Raw genomic sequence first — 23,923 nt, forward strand, 5'->3', positions numbered from 1 at the left:
CAGTACATGACTCATACATGTCTAAATCATGACTAATTTAGAAGGTAGTACAAAGAACTTTCATTTTGTATTGATTTGGCTGTCCTAATGGACAAAAGCACCAGAGTTGATTTAGAAAACATTTTATTTTACTGCAGTAGGGAACAGTCTGCTCGACGCAGTCCTGGTTCTGGTTCTACCCCCTTCCCTTCAGCTGGCCCAGCAGTACGGCCTGGGCCTCCAACAAGTCAGTTCCTGGGTGGAGGAGGAGCCTCTGCTGCCAGGAGCAGAGCTGTCCTCCTCCCACCGGTGCTTCGCCTGCAGGTCGGAGGTGTTTGCAAAGCTGGATCTGGGTCTGTCCATGACGACCCGCTGGCGTCTGAGCTAAATTAGTTTCTGGTGAACCTGTGCGCTGTAAATCGTTTCGTCTGATTTCGCAGGGAATCAGACCCGATGACAGGCATTAAGAATATCGTATATCACAACTAGGGATGCACCAATCTGAATTATTCAGTCCATTTATTGATAACGATACCTGGGCTTTGGGTATCGGCCGATGCAGAGTACCGATCCAATACCAGTACTTAATTAATAAGCTGCATTCCTCACTGTATTTCCAGGGACTGAGCTCATTATTGTATGTGTGAGGCAACGGGTAAATAATAATTACAAGGATATTTATTATTCATTGATAAATTTACTGAATTGTTATTTATTACAATAATGGTATCTGATATCAGATCGGCCCACCTGTAACCTAAACCTGATCCAGCTATTTGAGTCAGTATTGTACCGATCTCCGTTATCGGTAACGCTGCATCTCTAAAACACCATTGGGTGTGAAATTTTCACCATACAATTACTTCATTCATGCTTATTTCTTCTCCTCTTTCTCCTCAAAAAAAAACATTTTCTTTGTCTGTCTCAATCCCACCTTCTCTCCTTTTGGTCCATCACTTCCACAAGCCCCCTTGGGTCCTCGGTCACCCTGGAAACACAAGTTCATCATTGTCAAAGGCACATGAAGAGGCTCTAAACCAGTCAGACAGAGAGTCCATCCATTGACACAGACAGTCCTTTTGCTTGCCACTCAGGCTGAATCATTGTGCAGGAGCACTTACACACACAGTGAACATGACCCAACTTGTCCAGCAACTCTCAAACAGCACAAATATGAAGCAGAACTATCATCTCCTGATAATGGGTGTTGTTACAAGTGGCAATACACAGTTGCAGAGGACTGGTCGATGTTGGCCAGTCCTCTGCAGCTGAATCCACATGTTCATTTGATAGCACACCGGCATTATCTTGATACCGGTATTATCATCTGTATATAACTATGTATCTACCCTGTACTCCCACGCTGTTCATTCCACCTTACCATTCATTGTACTATATAAGAAAAGCAGGCTGGTCCTCAGTGTACACACTATCATTCTTGTTTTAAAGGTATCCTACTAAAGCTGCATCACTATCTCAGACCTCTTCTCAACTGTTCACAAAAACGAACTGCAGGACGTACCAGTGATTTCCACCATGAAAGAAGTATGACATTTTTAAGTAATATTTTGACATTTTGGTAAAAACAGTTAGCTGATAAAATAAATATTACTCTCATCTGAAACTACTGCAAGCAGTCGATTAGCTTAGTAAAAGCTATCCCGGCTCAGATAAAAGGTAACTCCCCTGTAAAGCTCACAAATTAACACGTAATATCAAACATATTATATAAAGATGTAAATTCCTTGCTTTGCCGAGTGTTGTGTGCATGATTACTTCTTTGCCAGAACCAGTTGCCAGGCACCTTGTGGAGTCTTCAGGAAGTAAATGGTCCAGGCCAAGAAGTAGTCATGCACATAAAAAACTGTTAGTTGTGTTGATTATATTTATTATTATACTTTTAACGAATAATTGTGCGTTTTGTTTTCTTTACTTTGGGCAGAGCCAAGCTCGCTTAATTTCCCAAAACGTCAAAATATTCCTTCAAAGCCTCATTGTCTCATCCCGCTGAGCAATTCTAAACTTTGTTCCTTATTAGAGAGGTCTATGGTTGCTTCTGATGCTGTTTGTGACTTGCTGCATTTGTTGTATGTCTTCTCTCTGTACTTATTTATTCAGCTGTGCTCTGGTCTCTCTTGCAAAATAGATCTTTATCTCAATGAGATTACCTGATAAAGGTTATTAAAAAGGTTTTTTTAAGATTCTAAAAAAAAAGAACAGACATCTACATCGTCACCCACATCTTTGATTGGTTCAGTGATTCAAATATAATTCAAATGAATAAATTAGGTGCATTAATTCTATCAGGCTGAGTAAAACACCCCATTTTCGGGTGTTAATAATCATAATGACAGGTTGAAAGCAAATATTCTGCAAGGATATCTTTAATTTTATCCTCTGCAATCATATACATTTTATGCTATTATTGAGTGAATGAACAAACACCATCTCAAGCACACAAACACAAAGAAAATACCTTGATTCCTCTCATTCCTAAAACACCCATCTCTCCCTTCTCTCCCCTCAGCCCTGCAAGCCCGTCTTTTCCTCGTAAACCCTGGAAGATAAAACAGAAAAACATCCCTCATTCTGTCCACCCAGGAGATAAAACCACACACAAAAAAAATGCTAAATCTATTATTTGGATGGAATTAAAATCACAGACCGATTCACCAGGTACTCCAGGTTGGCCGGCTTCTCCCTGCAGGGAGATGACAAAATTATAGTGATTAGAGCAGTCAAATTACTGACTGGCTTTGCTATTAATTCTGACACTGATTTAATCACAATAATCATCCATGCTCAGCGTTTCTTGCCTTTTGTCCACCAGGGCCACGGGCACCTGGGAATCCAGTGGATCCTCTTTCTCCAGGTTCTCCCCGCAGACCCTAATGTTAAATACACACAAACACAGAAATATGCATATTGGTCATTTGTAATATCAATATGGTGGACTCTTTATTGATGCAACATAAGAATATTGTTTAAATGCTATCTTTTCCTTGTTACGTTACAGTTAAGTGGTTTATATTTCTGAGTTAAATAGTCAATTGATGCGCCTGCTTGGCCATCAGATCCACGCTACTTATGATTACATATTATCAACCCCCTAGTTTAGATCAAATTCTGTTAAACGGCAAACTAACTAAATATCTGAGACATATATTCAAACAATAATTGTTTTTTAGCAAAAATGCTGATTTCAGCTTCTCAAATGCATCAAATCCTTTAGCCTTTCTCTGATTTATATCTTAACCTGGTTGGAAAAAAACAGAAATTTGAAGAGGTCACCTTGGATTTTTGCAAATTCAGGAGGACATTTTTCAAAATCTTCTGATGTTTCCTTCACTAAATAATTATTCAATCCCTCAAAAAAACAATTAATGTATAATTCAAAAATAAAAATGATCATTAGTAGTAGCCATAACACCATCACATACTTTCGGAAAAGAAACACACTTACCTGCTCCCCTAGAGGGCCCTCTTGACCTTTCCCCCCTTTTTCTCCCTGAACACCTTTGGGTCCCCTATCACTCTAAAATGAAACAATAGTGATATCAACAAAAAGACAAAAAACATAAACTGTAAGAACAAACAAGACTATCTTATAATATTCAATATTTGGAACCATCAGGTGTTTACTGACTGTTTCTCCTTTATTGCCCTTTTCTCCAGCAGGTCCTCCCACCAGCACTGTGTCCCCCTGTGAGTGACAGCACAACTGTAAACATCTGGCTTCTCCCAAAAGCCAAAACATCAACAAACAATGTTTTATCCTGTAACCTTTTCTTAAGCGGTGTCACTTTTAGTATCGTAGCTCATTAACATTGTGAGTATTCATATAATCATCCTGCTCTCTCATGAAAGAGCTCTTTCAAAAACAGCCACTGCTGACACAATGTGTCTTATATTCCTCTTTGTCCATTTTTGTGTCAGAGAGAGAGAGAGAGAGAGAGAGAGAGAGAGAGAGAGAGAGAGAGAGAGAGGGCAGTGGTGGAGCTTATTAGATATTGAAATGCACACACCTTCTCTCCTTTGTCACCTTGCAGCCCAATGTCCCCCTGAAAAAAATAAATAAATGATTGAGAGCAAAACATTTCATTCAGGCGTGTCAATATAATTCACCACTTTACATGAGCAAAATACTCGGGGGACACTGCTAGCATGATGACACATAACAATGGGAAAAGGCCTGGTAGTATTCACCTTCTCTCCACGAATACCACGATTCCCTGCGGGACCCTGATAAACACACAAAGACACATATTCCCATTATATACTGGTCCACACAGAAAAACCACCATGCATGTTTCTAACTCGGGCCATGTTTACCTCGGTTAGACAACCAAACGGAAATCACAATAATGTCATAACTCCTCAGGATGTACAGTTTAATAAATGGTGAGTACAGGGTTGATCCTGTTTTAAAATGATGGGTGCTGCAACATCGTGAGGGAGGACAAGGCCTGTTGAATAATTAGTTTACATCTAATACATTGTGTCTTTGTAAAGAACAGCTCTTCTATCATAACTATAAAGATTTATTTATGCCTGAGTTTTTACCCTTTGTGCCTGCATACATACACCCTCCTGGTTAATTAAGCATTTTGTAAAGCACAACACTAAAAGACCAGTTCAAAGCTTTAGGCTGAGTGTCCATATAGTGTTCTTTTTATGGCAGAAAAGCATGCTTCATCCACAGTGACGACACCAGCGCCTTTCTGAAGATTTCGGAGATTTTCAACTAGAGGCGCTAGGAGCTGCTGCACACAAAAGTCTGAGTGCTCTGGAAAAAAAACATGCGTGGAATGCTTCCTGGCTCGGCGGCCACACACAGCCGCATATGCTCTCTCTTCATTTGGAACAATTGAAGAAAAGCTTGTATGGGCACTCTATTTGAGAGGCTTTGTTGGTGTATGTTGTGTTACTGAGGGATGCATAAAATAAAAAAATCACATGGTACTAACCGATGGCCCTCTCTCCCCATCCAAGCCAGCCCGGCCCTCCTCTCCCTAAGACATGACAAAAGAAAAAAAGCACACAACATACCAGTTTTTATCATCCAGAGGCAGATTCATATTTTATCAAATCTACAACGAAACACTGATGTCACCGATGTCTTACCCTCAGCCCTGATTCTCCTCTCTCTCCTCTGGGACCGGGATTCCGACGCCAACCTCCCCCTGGCAACAGAAATTATATGTAAAATCCATTTATATTTAAGCAAGGAGACATATATATGTGTCCCTTTGATAGTCACCTTGTCCCCTTTGACCCCGTTGGTACCAGGAGAGCCCTATAAAGTAGTAATTGTAAAAGATGCATAAATCATATCATAAATCATCAACCATCTGTTTTGGTCCATTTCCCTGTCTCTCTCAGACCTTTTACTTTGAAAGAAAAAAAGATTTTTACATATTGCATCTTAGGAAACAATCTATAAGCAGTCTCAAACAACAACCCAGATGTCCAGCAGGAATAAAATCAGTCCTGAATATGGCTACTTTTAGCTGAAGCTGGCTACTAATCACAGTGTAATAAAAACAGGATCCAAACTCACTGCCTGTCCAGGAGGACCAGCCGGACCAGGGGGTCCGACATTTCCTGCACGGCCTGCAAAACCTTGGAGACCCTGAAAATGAGACCTCAGTAATTGAAAACCAACAACAGATATTAAGAGAAGAAGCATTCAGTATTGTGTAATCAGCGGCTCCACCAACCCTATCCCCTGGTGGTCCAGGAGCTCCTAGTTGTCCAGTTTCTCCTCTCAGGCCCAGCTGCCCAGCATTACCTGACTTCCCCTGTAGCCCTGGAGGACCAGCTGGACCAGGAAGGCCTTGATCTCCCTGAAATTAAGTCAGAGTTGAACTGTCTCACATCTGATACATCACACTTACTGGTTAGAGAGGTAAAAACAGACAGAAGATCATCCACCTGTTGCACCACATGCTGTTACTCACCTTTAAGCCTTGAGGCCCAACCCGACCAGGAAGACCTGCCATTCCTATGCCCTTCTCTCCCTGCAACACATATTTTGTTAAAACTGTCACATGGATTGGTTTTGATTTAAGGCAAATTAATAAAAACCCATGACAGAGGTTTACCTTATCTCCTTTTGGCCCTGAAGGTCCCTGTGCCCCCTGCATAATAAACAAATATCAGGTGTGAAAATAAGATACACTGATTTGGGATTTTTTTCCATACCAATAATCCCTTATTGGATAGAAAACAGAAACATGTTAACCATTGTTTTTTTAGTTAATATTAATAATTATAATAATAATAGTAGTAAAGCACAGTTGACAAATAATCAAAACCTCGAGCATCAGAGGAGACTGGTCACAATTACACTTTTAGATGGGAGGTCTAGAAACTTTAATAACACTGCTGTAGAAAAATGGTTGATTAAGGTGAGATTAAATAATTGGACTGACCTTGAAGAGAAACAGTTTGACATAAAGAATCCTTGTTTCAAATTTGAAGCAAAATCTGCATACATTAACCGGCATAATTACATATTTCCTGCACTCTTCTGCACAATTTCTGGATAACAGAAATGACAACCACTAAGCAGGATGTGAATACATAGCTAGGATGATCAGGATGTCCAATTTGGAGCTGATTATTGCAGTTTATTTTGTTTTACTATCCTGTCTACGAGGACATAAGGGATGTCCTCTTTAGTAAAATGACTTCCATTTATGTTGATTTCTTTTGGCTGGATGATTATGAAAAACTCGAGTTGTGTTTTAGGAAAGGAACCTTCTATGTAGCAGATTTTATTTGCCAGGCCTGGGAGAGAAGGCAGAATGTTTTGTTTAAGATTGAGCGGTGAAGCAACCGGTTGTTTTGTAATCAAATGTGACTTGATGAGATGTGGATCCACTGCAGCTGTATTGTTGGTGTCTTGTAAACCCATGAGGGTTGGGCACGTTCTGTGCATGACACGAAAATAAAAAAATATCTATCTATCTATCTATTACGCTAAAAGACCTAGATTAACACAGTGTGGTGCCCTTGGGTAATTTAAGTGTTTAATGTAAAAAGGTAAATATATATATATATATATATATATATATATATATATATATATATATATATATACACGTCACTTAGTTTAGCACTTGTCGTAATCATTGTCTTCCCCCAGGCAATCGCCTGATTCCATATTATCCGTCTCATCATGCTAAATAGCAGTATGTTGCATTTGATGATATTAATATAAAATCTAAGCTGGATGTAGTTGAGTAGTTACTCACATTGTTATAGTAAAAACTTTTAACTTAAATTACACACCACTAATAGTAGTGTTATGGTGGCATTAAACCCTTCACTGATAGATGAACGCATTAGACCTTTAAAGATATTTGTTTATAACAAAAAACACATTCAGTTATATAACATGTGAGAGTTAAGAGAAAATAAATCCAGAAAACAAACAGTGGCAGTGGAAGCTAATAACTCACATCTTCTCCAGGCTCTCCTGGTTCACCATCCACCCCCTATGAAGACAGATAACATGATGTGAACATGTTATGTTAACTTTATGAGTATGTGTTCCCCTGCAGCAGGATGGCACTCACTCTCTCTCCTTTGTTGCCAGCAGCTCCTTTGTCTCCCCTGTTACCCTGAAAGACAGCAGTTATTAGTGATCGGCGTCAATGAAAAAGCGCTTGACATTTTCACATTGTATCGTGGAATCAACAGAGTGAGCCTTCAGTACCAATGCTTTAGGCAGACTCACCTTATCTCCAGGTAGACCTCTCTCTCCAGTCGTGCCTGGAAGTGTTTGACCACTAAGACCCTGCATCGATCAAAACCAGGAAAGTGAAGTCAGCTGCATTCAGCTGCTCTGTCCTTCTTCCTCATTTACAAACGTTTAGCATTTTCATTTTGCATACTAAACTGCATGAATTGAGTATGTTACAGAATGAAAAAAAAGGTTAATGTAGCTACTTGCTCTTTAATGGCATTAACAGTGACTCACCCTCTCTCCTTTGGGTCCAGCGGGTCCAGCAACAGCCTGTAAGAGTGCAAAGTATAGAAATTATAGTAATTACCTGCACAGCATAGTATGGCTACTTGTTCAGGTATGAAACGTCGTATACATGAACCTTAAAGCCTTGGTATTCAAGTGTTATATTACCCATTAGCTTTTCCAGCTCTCAAAGATTAAGAGCCTTAATGTCTTTGGCGAGGTCGGATAATAAATGCACAACATTGCACTTCACCACAGTGAAAGCTTTCGACAACCTATACTTTTCTTCTCTGTAGAAGCATTGGTCTTACAACTTGCTTAAGAGATGCACGTATTGTGATAATAATATGCCTATTCAATTGTATTTGACATTTTTCGGCTGACTTGACAAAATGACATCTTCCAGATCTCGGTCAAGAATGACTAAATGAAGGAAGCTCTAGTTCTTGCACTCAGAATGACTGAAACCAATATAGAAACCTTTACATGTGACTGTTATCAAAGTCCATTGCAACTGCAGAGCTGGAAAATGCGACGTCACTTGTCTTGTGTGTGTGTGTGTGTGTGTGTGTGTGTGTGTGTGTGTGTGTGTGTGTGTGTGTGTGTGTGTGTGTGTGTGTGTGTGTGTGTGTGTGTGTGTGTGTGTGTGTGTGAACAAATGGTGGAGCTGCTGAGCAGATGGGTAAGCGTTGCCTTGTTATTCATCAAACTAGTGAACTCAGTGACAGTGTCACCGTGGCTCTGTCCAGGGTGCTGAACCCGAGACACTCATCACGATTCATGTCAACATTACAAACAGCAGGAATGGCCGCGATTACAGAGTGCCTGACAAGGAAGCTTTATCTTTGACTCTTTTTCTTCTGACATTTATTTTTTTAAACAGCAGAGAGAAACTACAACTGGTAATGAGGAGTTTAAATCATTGTCTGGTGGGCTAAATGTTAATGTACATACCATATGCTGCTATTGCAACATTGCCGTTTTATTTCAAGGCGGTGACCTTTGCTACATGTCAAACATTTTGCTCGGATAAAAGTTACAATATGATATGAATTTAAGACAAATATTCCTTAAGACATAATATAAATGCTTTAAAGCCACATAATAAGTAACTCTAGTATGTGAGCTACCCGCTACCATACATTTGATAAAACACCCCATAGAGGCATGATGCAAAGGAATTTGATAAAGTTTACAAGACAACCTTTTCAGTAAGAAAAGGGGTGGGAGGAAAACACACAAGAGGAACCAATACAGGAGTGTGAGAAATAGAAAATAGTTGACCCCTTTTTTTTTTTGTTGATGACCAATCCCACTCTGTGGTTGAATAAACATGCACTTTGGATGCTAAGCTGAACAGCTAAAGTCTCTCTAAATACTGCCAAACGAACATTGTATCTTTACAAGTTTGGAGTTAATAGCAGTTTGGAGTTAATAGCAAGTAAATTTGTGTGCTAATACATGTCATTATGATATCTGGCAGCAATCCTGATAGGCTCAGGTTTTGCATTATAATAAGCTGCGCTCGTGGCTAAAAAATGTGATGCTCAGTACTCAGACAAGGAGAATCTGCACCACAGAAACAGCAAATTACCTGGATACGGTGCAATTTATTTAACAAGATAAGGTCAGGAGCACTCAAAGATTAATAATAGTTTGGCAGCAGTTTATTTGATAAAAATAATCCGAAAGTTGTATTGAGCCATGTTGGATAAAAAGTGAAGAACAGAGTTGATTTTGACTCCAAGTGATTATGAGCCACACCCTACAGAGAGAAATATATGAATGCATGTGACCTTCTCTGTCATTTTCAGTCTCACTGAGCTGAAATTTGGCTTAATTGAGATCCTCATCATCAGAATTGGCCCAGACTTTGTCACGCCTAGCCAATCCCCATTACCAGATGTCTGCAGTCATTCAAATACAGAGAACTAGCAGGCAATGATATTTCAGTGTCAGTGGTAAGGTAAATTCCATGTGAAGGCCAAGTGGCGCTGACAAATCATGTTTGAGCAGAAGCAGGACTTACTGTAATATAGGAGTTCAGGTATATCGTCTTCCAAAGTGTCTTTTGCACTTAAAATGTTGATGCTTGTAAATTCTCAAGCAATAATAAGGGCAGCTACAGTAGAACATCCAGTTCACTCTGATTTGCCAATTCTTATCAGAGGTGTATTGTGGGCGACAGTGAATGATAAAAAGATGAGCTCTTAGAACTAGAACAGCACAATATATCTGTCAAGAGTGTTCATCAGGCTCTTTATCTTGTTATATCTAAATATATATTCTTTATATTCTAATCCAGACCAGCTTGTGCCACTTGCAGACTGTCTAATAGAACACTTGAGCCAATTATCCAAGAATCTATACAAGGATTTAGCTGAAATTCATATTCATCGTTGGTTCCTCTGTTATTTTTAAAGTGGGGGAGGGTTTTTCCCCCACTTGGCTACATTTCTGCCAAAAACTGCAGGGCTGTATTCAAGCAGATAATATAGACATGTGAGGGAAGTGTGAACCTAAGAAAGAGTGACTGAATATGTTGCTGACATGTGTAAACTCATTATACAGGGTGAGCAAGTGCCAGATAATTTGGTCCATGAATGTCAATCAATAACAGTCGTATAACAGAAAGATCCCACTAAGAGAACTTCAAGGGAAGATCTAGCTCTTGTATTTCGTCCTTATCCCAGCTCAAATTACCCAGCAAAGGGGAAGGATTTTTTATGCTGGCTATTTGATATTACAGAGGGTTACTCAATCACAGACAAAATGTTTTAAAAATGTAACTGTAGTAGTTGTGTTTGTCTCCTGATTCTGGCCCCCATGTTCATTGAGAGAAATGAATGAAAGCTAAATACTCGGAAAGGTTTTCATTCAGATCTATTCTCACTACCAACAGCCCAGATAGGTAGAGGTAGCAGTTTTACCACCACAGAGCGCTTTGGACACCTTTTCACCAGGACACACAAAATTCATAACACAACTAATCATCTCCTATATTAGAGGTTTGTAGCCGACCCCCTTCTTTGTATATGTAGACGCAAAATGAGAAACAGAAATGACAGCAGGTTTTCTGGTGCAACTCCTTCATAGCACAATGTTCTTGGGCTTCATGTTGCTAAGTAGAGCAATTTCTAGATTCAATGACCCTTAAACACCATACATTTCTGCCTTGCCCATTGTATTGACTTTAACTACAGGCCACTGACAGATCCCCTCATCAATAGAGAATGTCTTTATATTCTGTTTGAGAGCTGTATGGAGCGTTCGTCATGTTCATCTCCCTACAGCCTCATGGCTCACACTGCTGCAGGCTTCTCAGAGATATCAGAGTTACAATATCAGTTTATGGAGACAGCTGGCAGCAGCATATAACCAGCTAACAGTGGGACTCCCGGACAACATTAAGTTGTGTACAAATTGCAGGGGAATGTCTCTGGAGCACGATTTGGCTTACAGGCAGCCCCCTCCCCCAGCCCCAGGTGGAGAAACAACAGCAGCCCAACCACGGCCCCTGAGGGAGGACTCAGAATAACTCGCACAGTTGGATGCTAATAATAGCACTACAGAAATGTATTTTTTTTTTTTCATCACTTCTGTAGCTAGGATCAAATCCAATAAAAGCTACCACAAAACCAATTTCATTGACTGTCCTTTTAGCCAAAGGCTGCTCGGTAGATGCAGCATGTTCTCACCTTCCCTGGAGGACCGCTGTCTCCCTGCTCCCCCTTTAAGCCGGCCAGGCCTGGAGGTCCAGCAATGCCCTGAGAAACAAATGACACTTTGATGACACAGAAGAGGTCCTGGTAAAAACAGCACAGTGAACACTACACATTGCATAAACAGTTGCCTACATGGACACAGACATTGGCACATAGTAAAACCCAGACATACCTGCTTTCCTGGTAATCCATATGTTCCTTCTTTGCCAGGCACCCCATCTCTTCCAGGGACTCCTGGTTTACCCGCTTCACCCTTAGGAGCAGCAGATACTTCAGTAGGTTTGATATATGTGTAATCACAAGCATGTGCAGTAACATTTGCATTTAAGTGCAATAGAAAGGTTGCAAATCATCTAAAAAGATCTGTGCAACTGTCTTCATCAACACCACACATCAATAAATATAGATCTGAAATGGGGTCTCCACTTATTTTCCATATTTATTTTATAATAGTGAGATATTATTAAGCAGACAGCCAACGGTTTACAATAAAAATGTTGTAGAAGAGTTGGTTAAGTCCGTACACTGCTCATTTTTCAGCTGTTAAATACAACAAATCACATGTTTTGTAACCTGCTTTTTTCAAATTATGAACACAAAAAGCAACTGAAGCCGCCATTTGTCAGCAAAAGCTTGGTACACATGTTTTGGCATTTCTATTTAATTACCTTCCTATTTTCAGTTATAATTGAAATGCCTCAGGCCAAGAACATTTCCTCACTGTGCTCACATCACATACTGATCACATACTCACCACCTGCCCCGACAGTCCCGGAGCGCCCTGTGGACCCTGCAGAGGGAAAATAAATGCAATGGTAAAAAAGAAAAAAATGTGATACACACAGTGATATTTTTGATACATTTCGTGAGAAAACAGGAAAGCAGTTTCTCCCTGGAGATAAACAGTGGGGAGACTTACTACAGCTCCAGGGGGACCTGCTGGTCCTGGCAGACCTGTGCTCCCTTGGGCACCAGGAGGACCCTGCAGACAAGAAAAAAAAAAAAAAAAAAAACTCACACACTGTCTACATTGTGATGTAATAAGTTACTAGGCCAATTGAACCTCTGCACTAAAATATGCAAAAATACCACTGGAATGGTTTTACCTTGACGCCAACACCTGGCTCTCCTTGATTACCCTGTGACGGACACAAACGTTTTAGGACTTTGGCCAGCAAGCAACAAACAAAAGAATCTCAGTAAACATGCAGTGACACGTAGTACACTGAGGTGTAGTTAACTCACCTTCACACCTGACGGACCTGGAACCCCGTTGGGACCCATGGGGCCCTAATTGAAACACATACCACCAACATGTAAACAGCTGCTGTTGAGAGTCTATGAATGTGTTTGCATGCTTCATCATGTTTGTGATACTTACAGTTGGCCCCCTAATTCCAGGCTCTCCTGGGTTTCCCTAGAAGCAAAATAAAAGTCATGTACAGAATACTTTCATCATGAAATACTCACTAACAGCACACAGGCCAAAAATTTGAAATTAATATTTTGACATCTTGGAAAATTATTCGCTTAAGTTAGACGAGAAGATTGATACTCTTGGGTTTGTTATTAGTTGACAACAAAATGGAAAAAAAGGAGGCCTCAGTGTCCATTTAGCAAATAGTACTGCATGACCGACTATCATCATCATTATAACATGTTGATATGTGAGCTTTAGAGGTGCTGGTAAGCACATTTTGTTACCTTTGTCATACTTCCAGTCTTTATGCTGAGCTAACTGCTGTCAGCAGCTTCATATTCAACAAACAGATATGTGAGCGGTATTGACCTTCTCATCCAACTCTCAGCAAGAAAGCGAATAACTGTATTTCCTAAAATGTCAAACTATTCCTTTAAGCAATATATTTATGCATACATATATATTTAAAAGACTTAAACAATTAAAACTGTAAATACATTTTTATATACTTAATATTGGACAACATGGAGTTCACATAAATAACACATGTCACTGATTGACACGTGAGTCTCTCTAGGAGACATAAATATACAAACACATAAAACATTTGACTGACTCGTGACAACAGGTAGGACAATGCAAACAGAGGATCGGCAATGTCAACAAAGAGATACTGGCATGGTAAGCTCTGAAAACCAGTGCTGTGAGAGGGATAAGCACACAACAGACAGCAGCAGGAACAGCTGCATGCACGATAAGCAGACTCAAGCGAATTGACAACACAGTACTTTTTGGAGTACCAACACCCAATTTTGATTTCCCCTCTACTATTGTACACAAGATCCTGGCGAGAGCTTCGGCTCAGGATGTAGGCTGACGTCCTTTCATCTCCGGCAACAAATCTGTGATGTCTTACATGTTTAAAATTCAACTTTTGAGTTTGACACAGATGCTTTGGGGACAGTTGGTCTTGATTAATATTTTATGACAAACCCATCAACGTCTGACTCTTATCCCAGCTCCCAGAAGGATGTTTCCAATACAAGCGCATGAAGATTAAAGGGGTGAAATTTGCCTGGGAGGTACATGACGATGTGTGCATCCTGATGATAGGTTGTTCTAGTCTCCTGTTGTTAAATGCGGATACATCTTTCAAGCTATTTCCTGTCTGAGCTAAACCCCACTGGCATCTCTAAAGCTTTGGTGCTTTCCCCGTCTGTATCAGATACCACAGGGACAGGTTCTCCCAGCCCTCCCGCCTCCACAGCTCAAGCATGCCAGCCAGCAGCAGAGAACCTACCGGTCTGCCTAGAACTCCTGGGAACCCAGGCAAGCCCTGGAGAGGAAGAAAGAGAGAGTGGGGAGGATGACAGGAGGGTGTAGGGGGGTTGAAGACAGGTAGGTGGAGAGAGGGAAGTTGGAAGAGGGGAAACAAACAACACAGAAAAGGAAATGGGCAGAGATAAGACACACATGAGAAGAGCGAGGAAGTCAGAGAGTAAGGCGTTAGCCGCACAGCTGCAAAAGGGGGTTACAGTCTAAGGATCTATGAAGCCTCGGCCCAAGGGGGGGGGGTGGTGGAAGAGAGCTCCATCAGCCAACTCAGTGGTCTGCTCTGGGGATTAAGCCAAAGAGGAAGCCCCTTTGCTGGGTTACTGGTTACTCACTGGTTGGCCAAGAGGACCAGAGGGCCCTGTTAGGCCCTGCTCCGACATGGAGGGAAGGAAAAAACAAAGTGTGAGGAAGTGCTTAATACCTCTCCTCTCCTTACATTTATTTCTGCACCCGAACACATCATCATGACATACGGCACATCATTTGTGTTTTGGCTTTATGTGATCACTGCAAATACTACTGTAGGATAAAGATTAAACCTTAATGTGACCTGTGATGTAAACTGGAATTCAGCTGGTTTTAAAAAAAAAAAAAAAAAAAAAAAAGCTTCATTATGTTTTGCATATGAATTAATAGTCCAATATATACGCATATCAAAATACTGTAAATTAATCAATTATTAAGTATTATTAACTATATATTGTTATTCCAATAAGAAAAAAGAACACACTTACCAAGTCTGTTGAAGAAACATTCACTAAATAGTTAGACATGCGTCTCTAAACCAAGAAAGTCATTACTATATCAAGCTCTATTCAAATAAAAATAAAAAACCTTCAGGCGTACAACTTTACATCCAGCACCTCCCACTTACTGGTTTCCCATCCTGACCCGTTTTTCCTGGTTCTCCCGGTGATCCCTAAAATAACAAAAGACAAATTGCTTCTCATATTGTTTTCATAATGTCTTGAATATAGTAACATTAAGATCAAAACCAGATTCTCTTACTTTAGGAGTCTGTGATTATTACAATACTCAGCTCACCTGCAAGCCATGACGTCCGTTTTCTCCAGACTGTCCTCTGTCTCCTTTGTCACCACGAGATCCCACAGAACCCTGTAAGACACATTCAATGTAGCTCATTTGCATATAGAAACATGTGACAGAGCATGACAAATGTTCTTAGTATGATGTGTAAATCTTACCCGTTCTCCTTGAGGTCCCAGTGATCCAGCAGCACCAGGTTCTCCCTTCAGTCCTAGAAGTCCTGGAGGACCTCTGGCTCCAGGCGCACCAACCAGTACTGAGTCAGCAGATGCTCCCTACAGTACACACACACACACACACACACACACACACACACACACACACACACACACACACACACACACACACACACACACACACACACACACACACACACACACACACACACACACACACACAATATTTACATTATTTAAATGTGGAATCCCCTGAGTTTCACTGCATCATTAACAAGAGATGAGAAGGAGTTAACCTTTTGACCTGGTGGGCCGACTAATCCCGTTTGCCCGATTTTACCCTGAAAAACAGAAGAAATTCTCAGTTCAGTGTGGAAGTGATTACATAAAACATGATTTTTTTCCTCACTACCGTGATGTGGTGGACCAAAGTAAAAATTATCAATGTAACATAAACACTTACAGCTTCTCCTTTGTCACCGTTCTCTCCTCTCTCCCCCTGAAGTAAAGATAAACACGATATTAGCAGAATCATGTTCAATGAAAAATCTTCATTTGTTTACCCAACTCTCCACAGCTCACCTTATCTCCAGGTCTTCCAGACTCCCCCAGTTCCCCAGCTCGCCCAGGAACTCCTGGTATTCCTGGTTTGCCTGACTCTCCAGAGGGACCTGGCGGTCCCTCTGACCCTCGTTCTCCAATGGCTCTACCTGGGGGCCCAGTTGCTCCCACGGGTCCTCGCTCCCCTTGATCCCCTTTTGCTCCTCTCTCGCCCTGAAAACCACGGAGTCCCTGGTGCACAACAGGAAATGGAGAGAGATAAACAAATCTAAATTTTGAACTATATTATGTTGTTTAGACATTTTAGTAAACATCAAAATGGAATGCACCATCTGGACTTGCTATGATCTTACAGGGGGTCTTCATCAAGGTTTTTTTATATTTACTGAAAGCCTCAAAGATGCCCCTAGTCATACTTACATCTGCACCAGACGGTCCTCTCGGTCCAGGTTCTCCACCGTCTCCTTTTGCACCTTTCACTGCCTTCTGCGCTGTAGGATTCAGGAGTATGTCCTTCCTGTCCATAAGAACTTTTAGATCTGAAACCTGTGTGGAGGGAAGAAAAATGGAAATGGTTGGTAAGAACTTTATAACTTTTAGGCATAGCTGCCTGTCTGTAAAACACTTTAGACATCAGTTAAAGACCAGTCATTGAGATTTGATCCCAGCAGCTGAAGAATTGCTTGTAATCAGTGTTTATTTTCACAAAGCCCAAAAATGTAAGGCCTAATGGTCTTTTTAAAATGTATTTGCACAAAACCTCTTAAATATATGGGTTTCCTGTGAGGGATTGAGATAGTTTTTCATCTGCTGACATACTGAATGAGGTTATCAAACTCCTTCACACTATCGGGGCAACGTTTATTTTAAGAAGTTCCAATTTACTCATAAATCTATGTCCGTCCGTGGTCTAAGTCTATGACATCAAGCCCCACATGCTGCTGTGGGTTTTAACTACATGCAGTCCTATTTTTATAATGCCCATAAACCAAGAGACAATCCCATATTGGACCATGGTAACTCTGTTAATCCTCTTTTACTGGATTGAAGACATTTTATTTTCAAACTAATCGACAAGTTATAAATACATCTGGAAGCTGTAAATGGCATGATGACGCTTACAAGAACAAATAGACAAATAAAAAAACTTGCACAAGTTCTAGTGCAATTTCCATTAGCAAAGACCATTATGCTCAAACATTCATCTATATATCCATAACAGATAAATGAGTGATTTAGATTAAGGTTGCTAAGAATAAGTACATATACAAATTCAAATGTATTTTCAAATGACAGCACAAGTTCATTTTGACATTCAAAATATGCCTTATAAACATATCTGACTACTAACCACAAATGTTTAGTGCTACACCGACAGAGATAAGTGGGAAAGTAGTTATACGCACATTGAAATGTAAAATGTTGAATTTTAAAATGCAGGTGCAAGGCTTTGTAAATAAGCATTCATGAAAAAACTAACAATCAAAATTGTCCATCAAAAATAAATGTGTGCTTTGGTGTCACTGTGGAGGCTTAATTCTTCATCAAGGATGGCAGACATTTCTATCTCAGAGGGGATTATCATGCTATAACTTAATCATGTTCAAATCCAGAGTAATAATATCTCCTTATATAACATAAAATACTGAAGACTAGAATCATTTCTGCATCTATAAAGGCTCAACAAACTAAAATGTTACAGAATCATTACTCTGCGAATCCTTGTGGGTCAGTTTACATACCTGAATGTCAAAGTTGGCCAGAGCCTTTTGTACATCCTGGTAAGAGAAATACACAAACATCAGTGAACAAGACAAAAAGATAAAAAAATGATTCTACAAGTCACGGTGATCTGCTGACATCTTACCACTGATGTCCCAGGTTTTCCCGGTGCCCCGTCCTCTCCTGGGTCTCCCTGCCAATAAAAAGATATCAAAGTGTCAACACAAAACACATAAAACCTCACTCAGGACACACTTTCAGTACAATAGAGGTGGACTTTTAACTTACAGCATCACCTTTCTGACCAGACGGCCCTCTATCCCCCTGGAACAAAGAAAGTTAGAAGGTCAAGAGAACAACTAAGTGTTTGCGAATCTAAAGCAAACTGGGCTCAACACAGACAACCATGACTTACTCTGGCTCCCAGAGCTCCAGGGATCCCAGGCACGCCCTGAAGGACAGAGCAAGGACAATGATGAAAACATCAACAGATAAGACTGTGGGAGGGCTGCGGTAGCACACAGGGACAGATGTAGATAAGAACATACATCTCTGCCGCTACATGTGGGAGAGTGATGCTGCTGGGGACAACATGACCGCACGAGGGCTAGATAACAGCTAGAGGTTTCTAGTTTGATGTTTCTGTAAAATAAACTTTTCTATGATGGTATGCAAAAAAAAAACACTAAATGAAAATTATATGCAGAGGAATTGTCCTGTGCATATAATGATTTTATCTTCCATTAGTGCAGATTTGCCCTGGAGGTCTTCTTCATTTTTAGCACAAAACCCTTCACAAAAGCAGTGACTGAAATATGAATTTAAAGACTTTAATTAACAACAATGTCAGAATGCTACAAAGTCATGCATACTCACAGGCGTTCCCGGAGGCCCCTGCGGGCCGGGGATTGGTGCCGCTTGAGCTCCTTTCATGTACACCACCTGAGAGACAGGGACAGTGTATAGATAAGTCAAGATAACAAACTATAAATCCCATTCATAATACACATCAAACGTGTCTGTAAACTGTCGCACCTGTCCAGGAGGACCAATGCTGCCAGGTACTCCCTGAGGCCCAGAAGGGCCAGAGGGTCCGACAGACCCAGCAAGACCCCGGTCTCCTTTCAGCCCATCTCGGCCCTGGAAAAGAAGTGCGATTACACAACTGAAACACTCTCTACACAGGGTTACTTCCTCCTGTGCTATAGTAGAGGCTGAACTATAAAAATCAAAGCAGGTGGCCGCTGCCACCCCTCCACTGATGTTCTAGAGATAATTAATGTGAATTTGCACATGAAAACAGCACAGCACTGACATTTGGTGCCTCTCTGGATTCCTCTCAGAAGTGGCTCCCCCTTAAAGGCTCGGCTTGATCATTAGAGGCTAGTGAATTTATATAGCTGCTTCTGAGAAGCCTATTGATTCGGCAGTGAGTGAGGGTGTGATGGTAATGTCAGTGTCAGAGCAAAGTACACTTGATAAATACACACTTGAGTGGGAAAGTGATGAGGAAAAGAGAAAGGAGGAAAGCTGATTTGTAATACAATAAAGTCGAGGATCAATACAGGAAGCGGGGGTGAGAAGGGGCAGATTGACAGGACAGGATACAGCATAGAAACAAACTGAACACAAAGAGATGATGATATAAAAGAAACTGGATAAACTGACATCTCTTCCAGCAGCTCCTGATTCTCCTTTGTCACCCTGCAGATTAAAGACAGCAGAGTCAGATTTGCAAAGAAATACAGACCTAATAAGTACTATTTGTCATTCCATTTTAAGTCAATTGTGTGGTGTGTCCTGTAGTATTAAAAGCACTGCAAAGATAATATTCACAAATAGCATATTATCAAACATGCTACACTTTAACAGGTAATTTAACATGATAACATCTGTATGAGGATATCTTTGGGAAAAAGGTTAAAGATTTGTCACATAAATTTGTGAAACAGTAAAATGCTGTTGTTGGTCAGCTTTAGTTACTTTTATTAAGAAACAGTATTTGACTAAAGCTCATTCAGTCAGTGCCATATGATTGTATAAACTGATATAGCTACAAACCTTTCTCCCGTCTTCACCTGGCACACCGTCCTCGCCCTGCAAGTCAAAACAAAATGCATTATAGACTTGAAGAAACAAACAAACTGAATAATGGCCAGCCTGCTAAAGGAGCACTCAGATAATTCAGTGCCACTGCTTTAGAGACTCACTTAAGACGGCCATTATGCAGCAGGCCTGAAATAAATGTCCTCGCTGCTTTATTGTCAAGGCCATTACCAAATTAAAGTAATGAGAGAAAGACATACTGAAAGAAAACACAAGCACTACTGAACAAGATTCATATTCTGACTTGTTGTAATAAATATCAAAGTATGTCCGTCAAGTCAGTAATAAAATGTCCTGTAAGGAAGATTTTATATTACATTTAAGATTCTGAAGTATATCAGCTGAGAACAGTGTTATAGCAAGGGGTTACCATTTTGCCAGGAGACCCAGGTTTGCCATCTTCACCTGCTTTACCCTGAAATATAATAACAAGGACGATGACACAAAGTAAATGTGGTGGAGATGTAAAGAAACAAAAATAATGGATGAGTCTGATAGAGTGACATGTAAATACAAAAATGAAAGTGTGTGTGTGTGTACTCACAGGTGTCCCTGCAGTGCCCGGAGGCCCAACAGGCCCCGGGGGGCCCTGGTCCCCTCTTAGTCCTGGTAGACCCTGTTAATCAAACCAACACGCATCACAATGAATGGTTTAATTTCACTATTATTCAGACTAAATGCCTGCTAAGCTAAGACTGATTTAGATTTGCTCATATGTAGCACCGTATAGTGGGGATGTAAGGGCAGAAGATAATTTAAAAAGTTTATTTTAGTAGTTTAAAAGTGTACTAACACTTAGCAGATATGACAGAAATATCAACTGCAATTTGATGTGGATTGAACAGCATCAGTCATAGAGCCATCATGTGTCTGCCCCTTAAATTAGGATTCAGACTCTTTGACTAAAATGTAAATTTAGCAGGACTTTCAGAATCATTATTATGGTCAATATTACATAAAAATCTCTTGTAAAACTGGACCAGTCTAGAGATGTCTTTCCCTACAGTTGGCTTATGCAACTGGTCACAGTAGTGAAGACTGGTTGTTAACGCCTCCACAGTGCCCTCTGCAGCACACACACATAAAGTGCATATGTGATTGCAATTCAGGGACAGATATGCATTTAATGAAAATGTGTTTATTACAAAATTTTGATAATATCATTTAAATCAAAAAAAAGTTTTAAACTATTCACTAAATAAATAAAAATCTCACAACTAAAGTGAGCATTAGATAAAAATATCAGCATCTATTTTCATATAATCACTGATAACCAATACAAAATCAAAGCCAATTGTGAAATTAAATTTACGTCTCTCCCAGGATCCCCCTGTTTTCCAGGATCACCCTGTAAAACAAAGAAAAAAAAATCCACTGTGAATCAGCTACACACATTCATCACCCAGTGAGGCTGCACATACAATGTGTTTTAAAGTTTTGGGGAAAAGTTGGCATAAAGTACCCTCTGACCAGGCGGTCCAGCAGCACCTGGTTTACCATCCAGACCAGGACGTCCATCTAAGCCAGATGTTCCCCTTTCTCCCTGATCACACAGATGTTTAGGGTCAGAAAACTACATTTAATTAAGAGCCTACAGTAAGAAAACAGTTTAAGTGGCAGAATAAAATTTTCGGCCATGAAGCTTTCTGCAAGCTCCCCTGCACTTCATCCCACTGAGGAAATACTTGATGGTAAACAGAAGGACAACGAGAACTGACAGTTTATTTTTTTAAATATTGATGACTAGGGTCAGTTCAATAGGTGAGATTGTGAGGACCATCCACTCTGATTTATTTCAAACCTTCTCTCCAGGCCCTCCTCTATCTCCTGTTTCGCCCTGTAAACATTAGAAGAAAAAAATTATGTGTATGAAAGGAAATAAGCAAATCATTCAGGTGTTAACAGATATCAGGTAATGAGAATTGAAGTAGAGAAACAGTGACAGGAAGCAAACTCACTCTTATGCCTGCAAGTCCCCGTTGTCCCTCCGGACCCTGGATAAGTAGCGGAGAAAGAACAAGAAGTCACAAATGATCATCAGTCATGCATACCAAATCAACAGGGAAAGGGGTCAGTGTGCAAACAGATGCATATACTGTACGGTGGCTTATCAGATGCTCACAGAAGCATTTACAAATTGCAAGAATGAGGCAAACTCACTCGTAAGCCTGCAGCTCCGGGAATACCGGCTTCGCCTTTCTGACCTTTGCTGCCGTGCTCTCCTGGGTCGCCATCGTCGCCCTGGCAATAACAATAACATGAGGTGAAACTTTTTTTTTGGGGGAGTTTTTATCACAGTGTGTCTGCAATAACTACAATGGCTCCAGTAAGATTTAATTTTGGGGGAATACTTATTGCCACTCGTATGCTCTTCACAGATACAGGACATACCTTCTCTCCTCTCTCTCCTTTCAGCTGGCCCTGGATTTCAGCCTTTTAAAGACACACAAACATGCAATATCAAGGTTGAGATGTAGGAAGTTGATGCTGCAGAATGTAGTTCCTAACTGTAGTTTACTGTGATCAAAATTACACACTCACCACTTTTCCTGGTGGCCCTGGAGGCCCTTGGGCTCCCTTTAGGAAGAGAGAGAAATATTTGAACTAACAAACAGTAGATATAAAGTTGTATAGGGCTTTGTGAAAAATAAAGCAAACAACAAACCAGATCTCCTTTCTCTCCTCTCAGTCCTGCGGGTCCAGGGCTGCCCTATGATCGAACACAGATCAATAAATATACTGAGCAGCTGACCGAGCTTCAGTGGAAAAGCACAAGTGCATATTGAAAAGCTGTCTGTATGATGATACATAAATGTGTGCCTCACATTTCGTCCGTTCTCTCCTGAGTCTCCTATGTCTCCTTTCTCTCCTGGTCGACCCGGCTGACCAGCCAGTCCCTGAGGGCGGTCAATTTAAATATATCTGTTAACTGAACTGCAGTGATGGTAGGTTTTAAGTTTTAGAAAGAAAACTTGACTCTAAAATGTGTCAAAGACACTTGTCTTACCCTCAGTCCTCTTTCTCCTGACTTCCCAGGAAGTCCAGACTCCCCCTGATGAAAAGCAAGTTTAAAAGAATAGACATTTGCAGTTACATATACAAATTAATCTTTATAAATAAACACACACTTTTTATGAAGAGAGTGGATGTTGAATTGTATTATACTTACAGGTGTGCCTTCATCACCCTTCTCTCCTCTCCCCCCCTTTAGGACACAAGTATTCACAATAATAAATCACTTTATGCAAGATGATTTTAACTAGAAGCACACCTTAATTGCAACAACATCAACTGTATAGAGGGTTTAGAGAACATACACAAAATAAATTGTTAGATAATGTCATCTCATGCACACAAAGTGTCACTTTTACCTCTAAAATGGCATCATTAGATAGAGATGCATGTTGGAAGGAACAGAAGAAAGCTTATCAGGCAGCCTGATGTTTGATTACATCACTGAGACCAACATGCAACAATAACAATAACTGTTTGACTTAGATTTTACATAAGTAGAGAGTAATGTCTTACTTCACTGTGTGAGGAAATCCACTCAAAGAAGGACATTAGAGCATGATAAGACCACTAGAGCTGCAACTTACAGTAACTTTCACTATTGATTAATCTATTTTCTTCAATAATTATTTTCTAAGAGCCTAAGTTGACATATTTATTACACAGATATTCAGTTTATAATTATATAAAACTGAGAAAAACAGTGTAGCCTTATTTCTATAAATCTGGAACAAAGGAATGTTTTGTTAAAACTTAAATGATTAGTCAACTATCAACATAGCTGTCTAATAACTATCACCCAGTCCAACCAATGCTATCTATAGTGAATCATGCTGCTTTCTAAAGTAAGGATTTGAATGAA

General features: G+C 40.3%; 1 protein-coding gene and 1 long non-coding RNA gene across 2 annotated transcripts in view; both read right to left on the reverse strand.

Moving 5' to 3' along the window:
* Positions 1-3,472: 3,472 nt before the first annotated feature.
* LOC129105221 (uncharacterized) lies at positions 3,473-4,209 on the reverse strand. Its single transcript, XR_008531823.1, has 4 exons — positions 4,186-4,209; positions 4,005-4,040; positions 3,626-3,682; positions 3,473-3,514 (listed from the first exon to the last, which is right to left on the reverse strand). It is a non-coding gene; the product is annotated as an uncharacterized LOC129105221 (long non-coding RNA).
* A 732-nt stretch (positions 4,210-4,941) lies between these two features.
* The window catches only part of col7a1 (collagen, type VII, alpha 1), a 38,789-nt gene continuing 19,807 nt past the window's right edge, over positions 4,942-23,923 (reverse strand). The window contains exons 51-96 of the mRNA XM_054617645.1: positions 23,219-23,254; positions 23,057-23,101; positions 22,875-22,946; positions 22,715-22,759; positions 22,591-22,626; positions 22,441-22,482; positions 22,210-22,290; positions 22,008-22,043; positions 21,851-21,886; positions 21,512-21,592; positions 21,362-21,397; positions 20,594-20,665; positions 20,420-20,464; positions 20,005-20,040; positions 19,612-19,647; positions 18,979-19,083; positions 18,820-18,885; positions 18,359-18,394; positions 18,232-18,267; positions 18,089-18,136; positions 17,964-17,999; positions 16,642-16,767; positions 16,243-16,452; positions 16,124-16,159; positions 15,957-16,001; positions 15,643-15,759; positions 15,482-15,553; positions 15,312-15,356; positions 14,403-14,438; positions 13,064-13,099; positions 12,928-12,972; positions 12,789-12,821; positions 12,602-12,664; positions 12,437-12,472; positions 11,855-11,935; positions 11,656-11,724; positions 7,967-8,002; positions 7,724-7,783; positions 7,563-7,607; positions 7,446-7,481; positions 6,084-6,119; positions 5,940-5,999; positions 5,700-5,825; positions 5,540-5,592; positions 5,104-5,162; positions 4,942-4,991 (exon numbers count right to left, since the gene is read on the reverse strand). Of these exons, the coding sequence (XP_054473620.1) occupies positions 4,942-4,991; positions 5,104-5,162; positions 5,540-5,592; positions 5,700-5,825; positions 5,940-5,999; positions 6,084-6,119; positions 7,446-7,481; positions 7,563-7,607; positions 7,724-7,783; positions 7,967-8,002; positions 11,656-11,724; positions 11,855-11,935; positions 12,437-12,472; positions 12,602-12,664; positions 12,789-12,821; positions 12,928-12,972; positions 13,064-13,099; positions 14,403-14,438; positions 15,312-15,356; positions 15,482-15,553; positions 15,643-15,759; positions 15,957-16,001; positions 16,124-16,159; positions 16,243-16,452; positions 16,642-16,767; positions 17,964-17,999; positions 18,089-18,136; positions 18,232-18,267; positions 18,359-18,394; positions 18,820-18,885; positions 18,979-19,083; positions 19,612-19,647; positions 20,005-20,040; positions 20,420-20,464; positions 20,594-20,665; positions 21,362-21,397; positions 21,512-21,592; positions 21,851-21,886; positions 22,008-22,043; positions 22,210-22,290; positions 22,441-22,482; positions 22,591-22,626; positions 22,715-22,759; positions 22,875-22,946; positions 23,057-23,101; positions 23,219-23,254 (2,673 nt within the window). The remainder of the gene's footprint in view (positions 4,992-5,103; positions 5,163-5,539; positions 5,593-5,699; positions 5,826-5,939; positions 6,000-6,083; positions 6,120-7,445; positions 7,482-7,562; positions 7,608-7,723; positions 7,784-7,966; positions 8,003-11,655; positions 11,725-11,854; positions 11,936-12,436; positions 12,473-12,601; positions 12,665-12,788; positions 12,822-12,927; positions 12,973-13,063; positions 13,100-14,402; positions 14,439-15,311; positions 15,357-15,481; positions 15,554-15,642; positions 15,760-15,956; positions 16,002-16,123; positions 16,160-16,242; positions 16,453-16,641; positions 16,768-17,963; positions 18,000-18,088; positions 18,137-18,231; positions 18,268-18,358; positions 18,395-18,819; positions 18,886-18,978; positions 19,084-19,611; positions 19,648-20,004; positions 20,041-20,419; positions 20,465-20,593; positions 20,666-21,361; positions 21,398-21,511; positions 21,593-21,850; positions 21,887-22,007; positions 22,044-22,209; positions 22,291-22,440; positions 22,483-22,590; positions 22,627-22,714; positions 22,760-22,874; positions 22,947-23,056; positions 23,102-23,218; positions 23,255-23,923) is intronic.

This window comes from Anoplopoma fimbria, chromosome 17 (genome assembly GCF_027596085.1).
Source record: "Anoplopoma fimbria isolate UVic2021 breed Golden Eagle Sablefish chromosome 17, Afim_UVic_2022, whole genome shotgun sequence".
In the NCBI taxonomy this organism is placed as follows: domain Eukaryota; kingdom Metazoa; phylum Chordata; class Actinopteri; order Perciformes; family Anoplopomatidae; genus Anoplopoma; species Anoplopoma fimbria.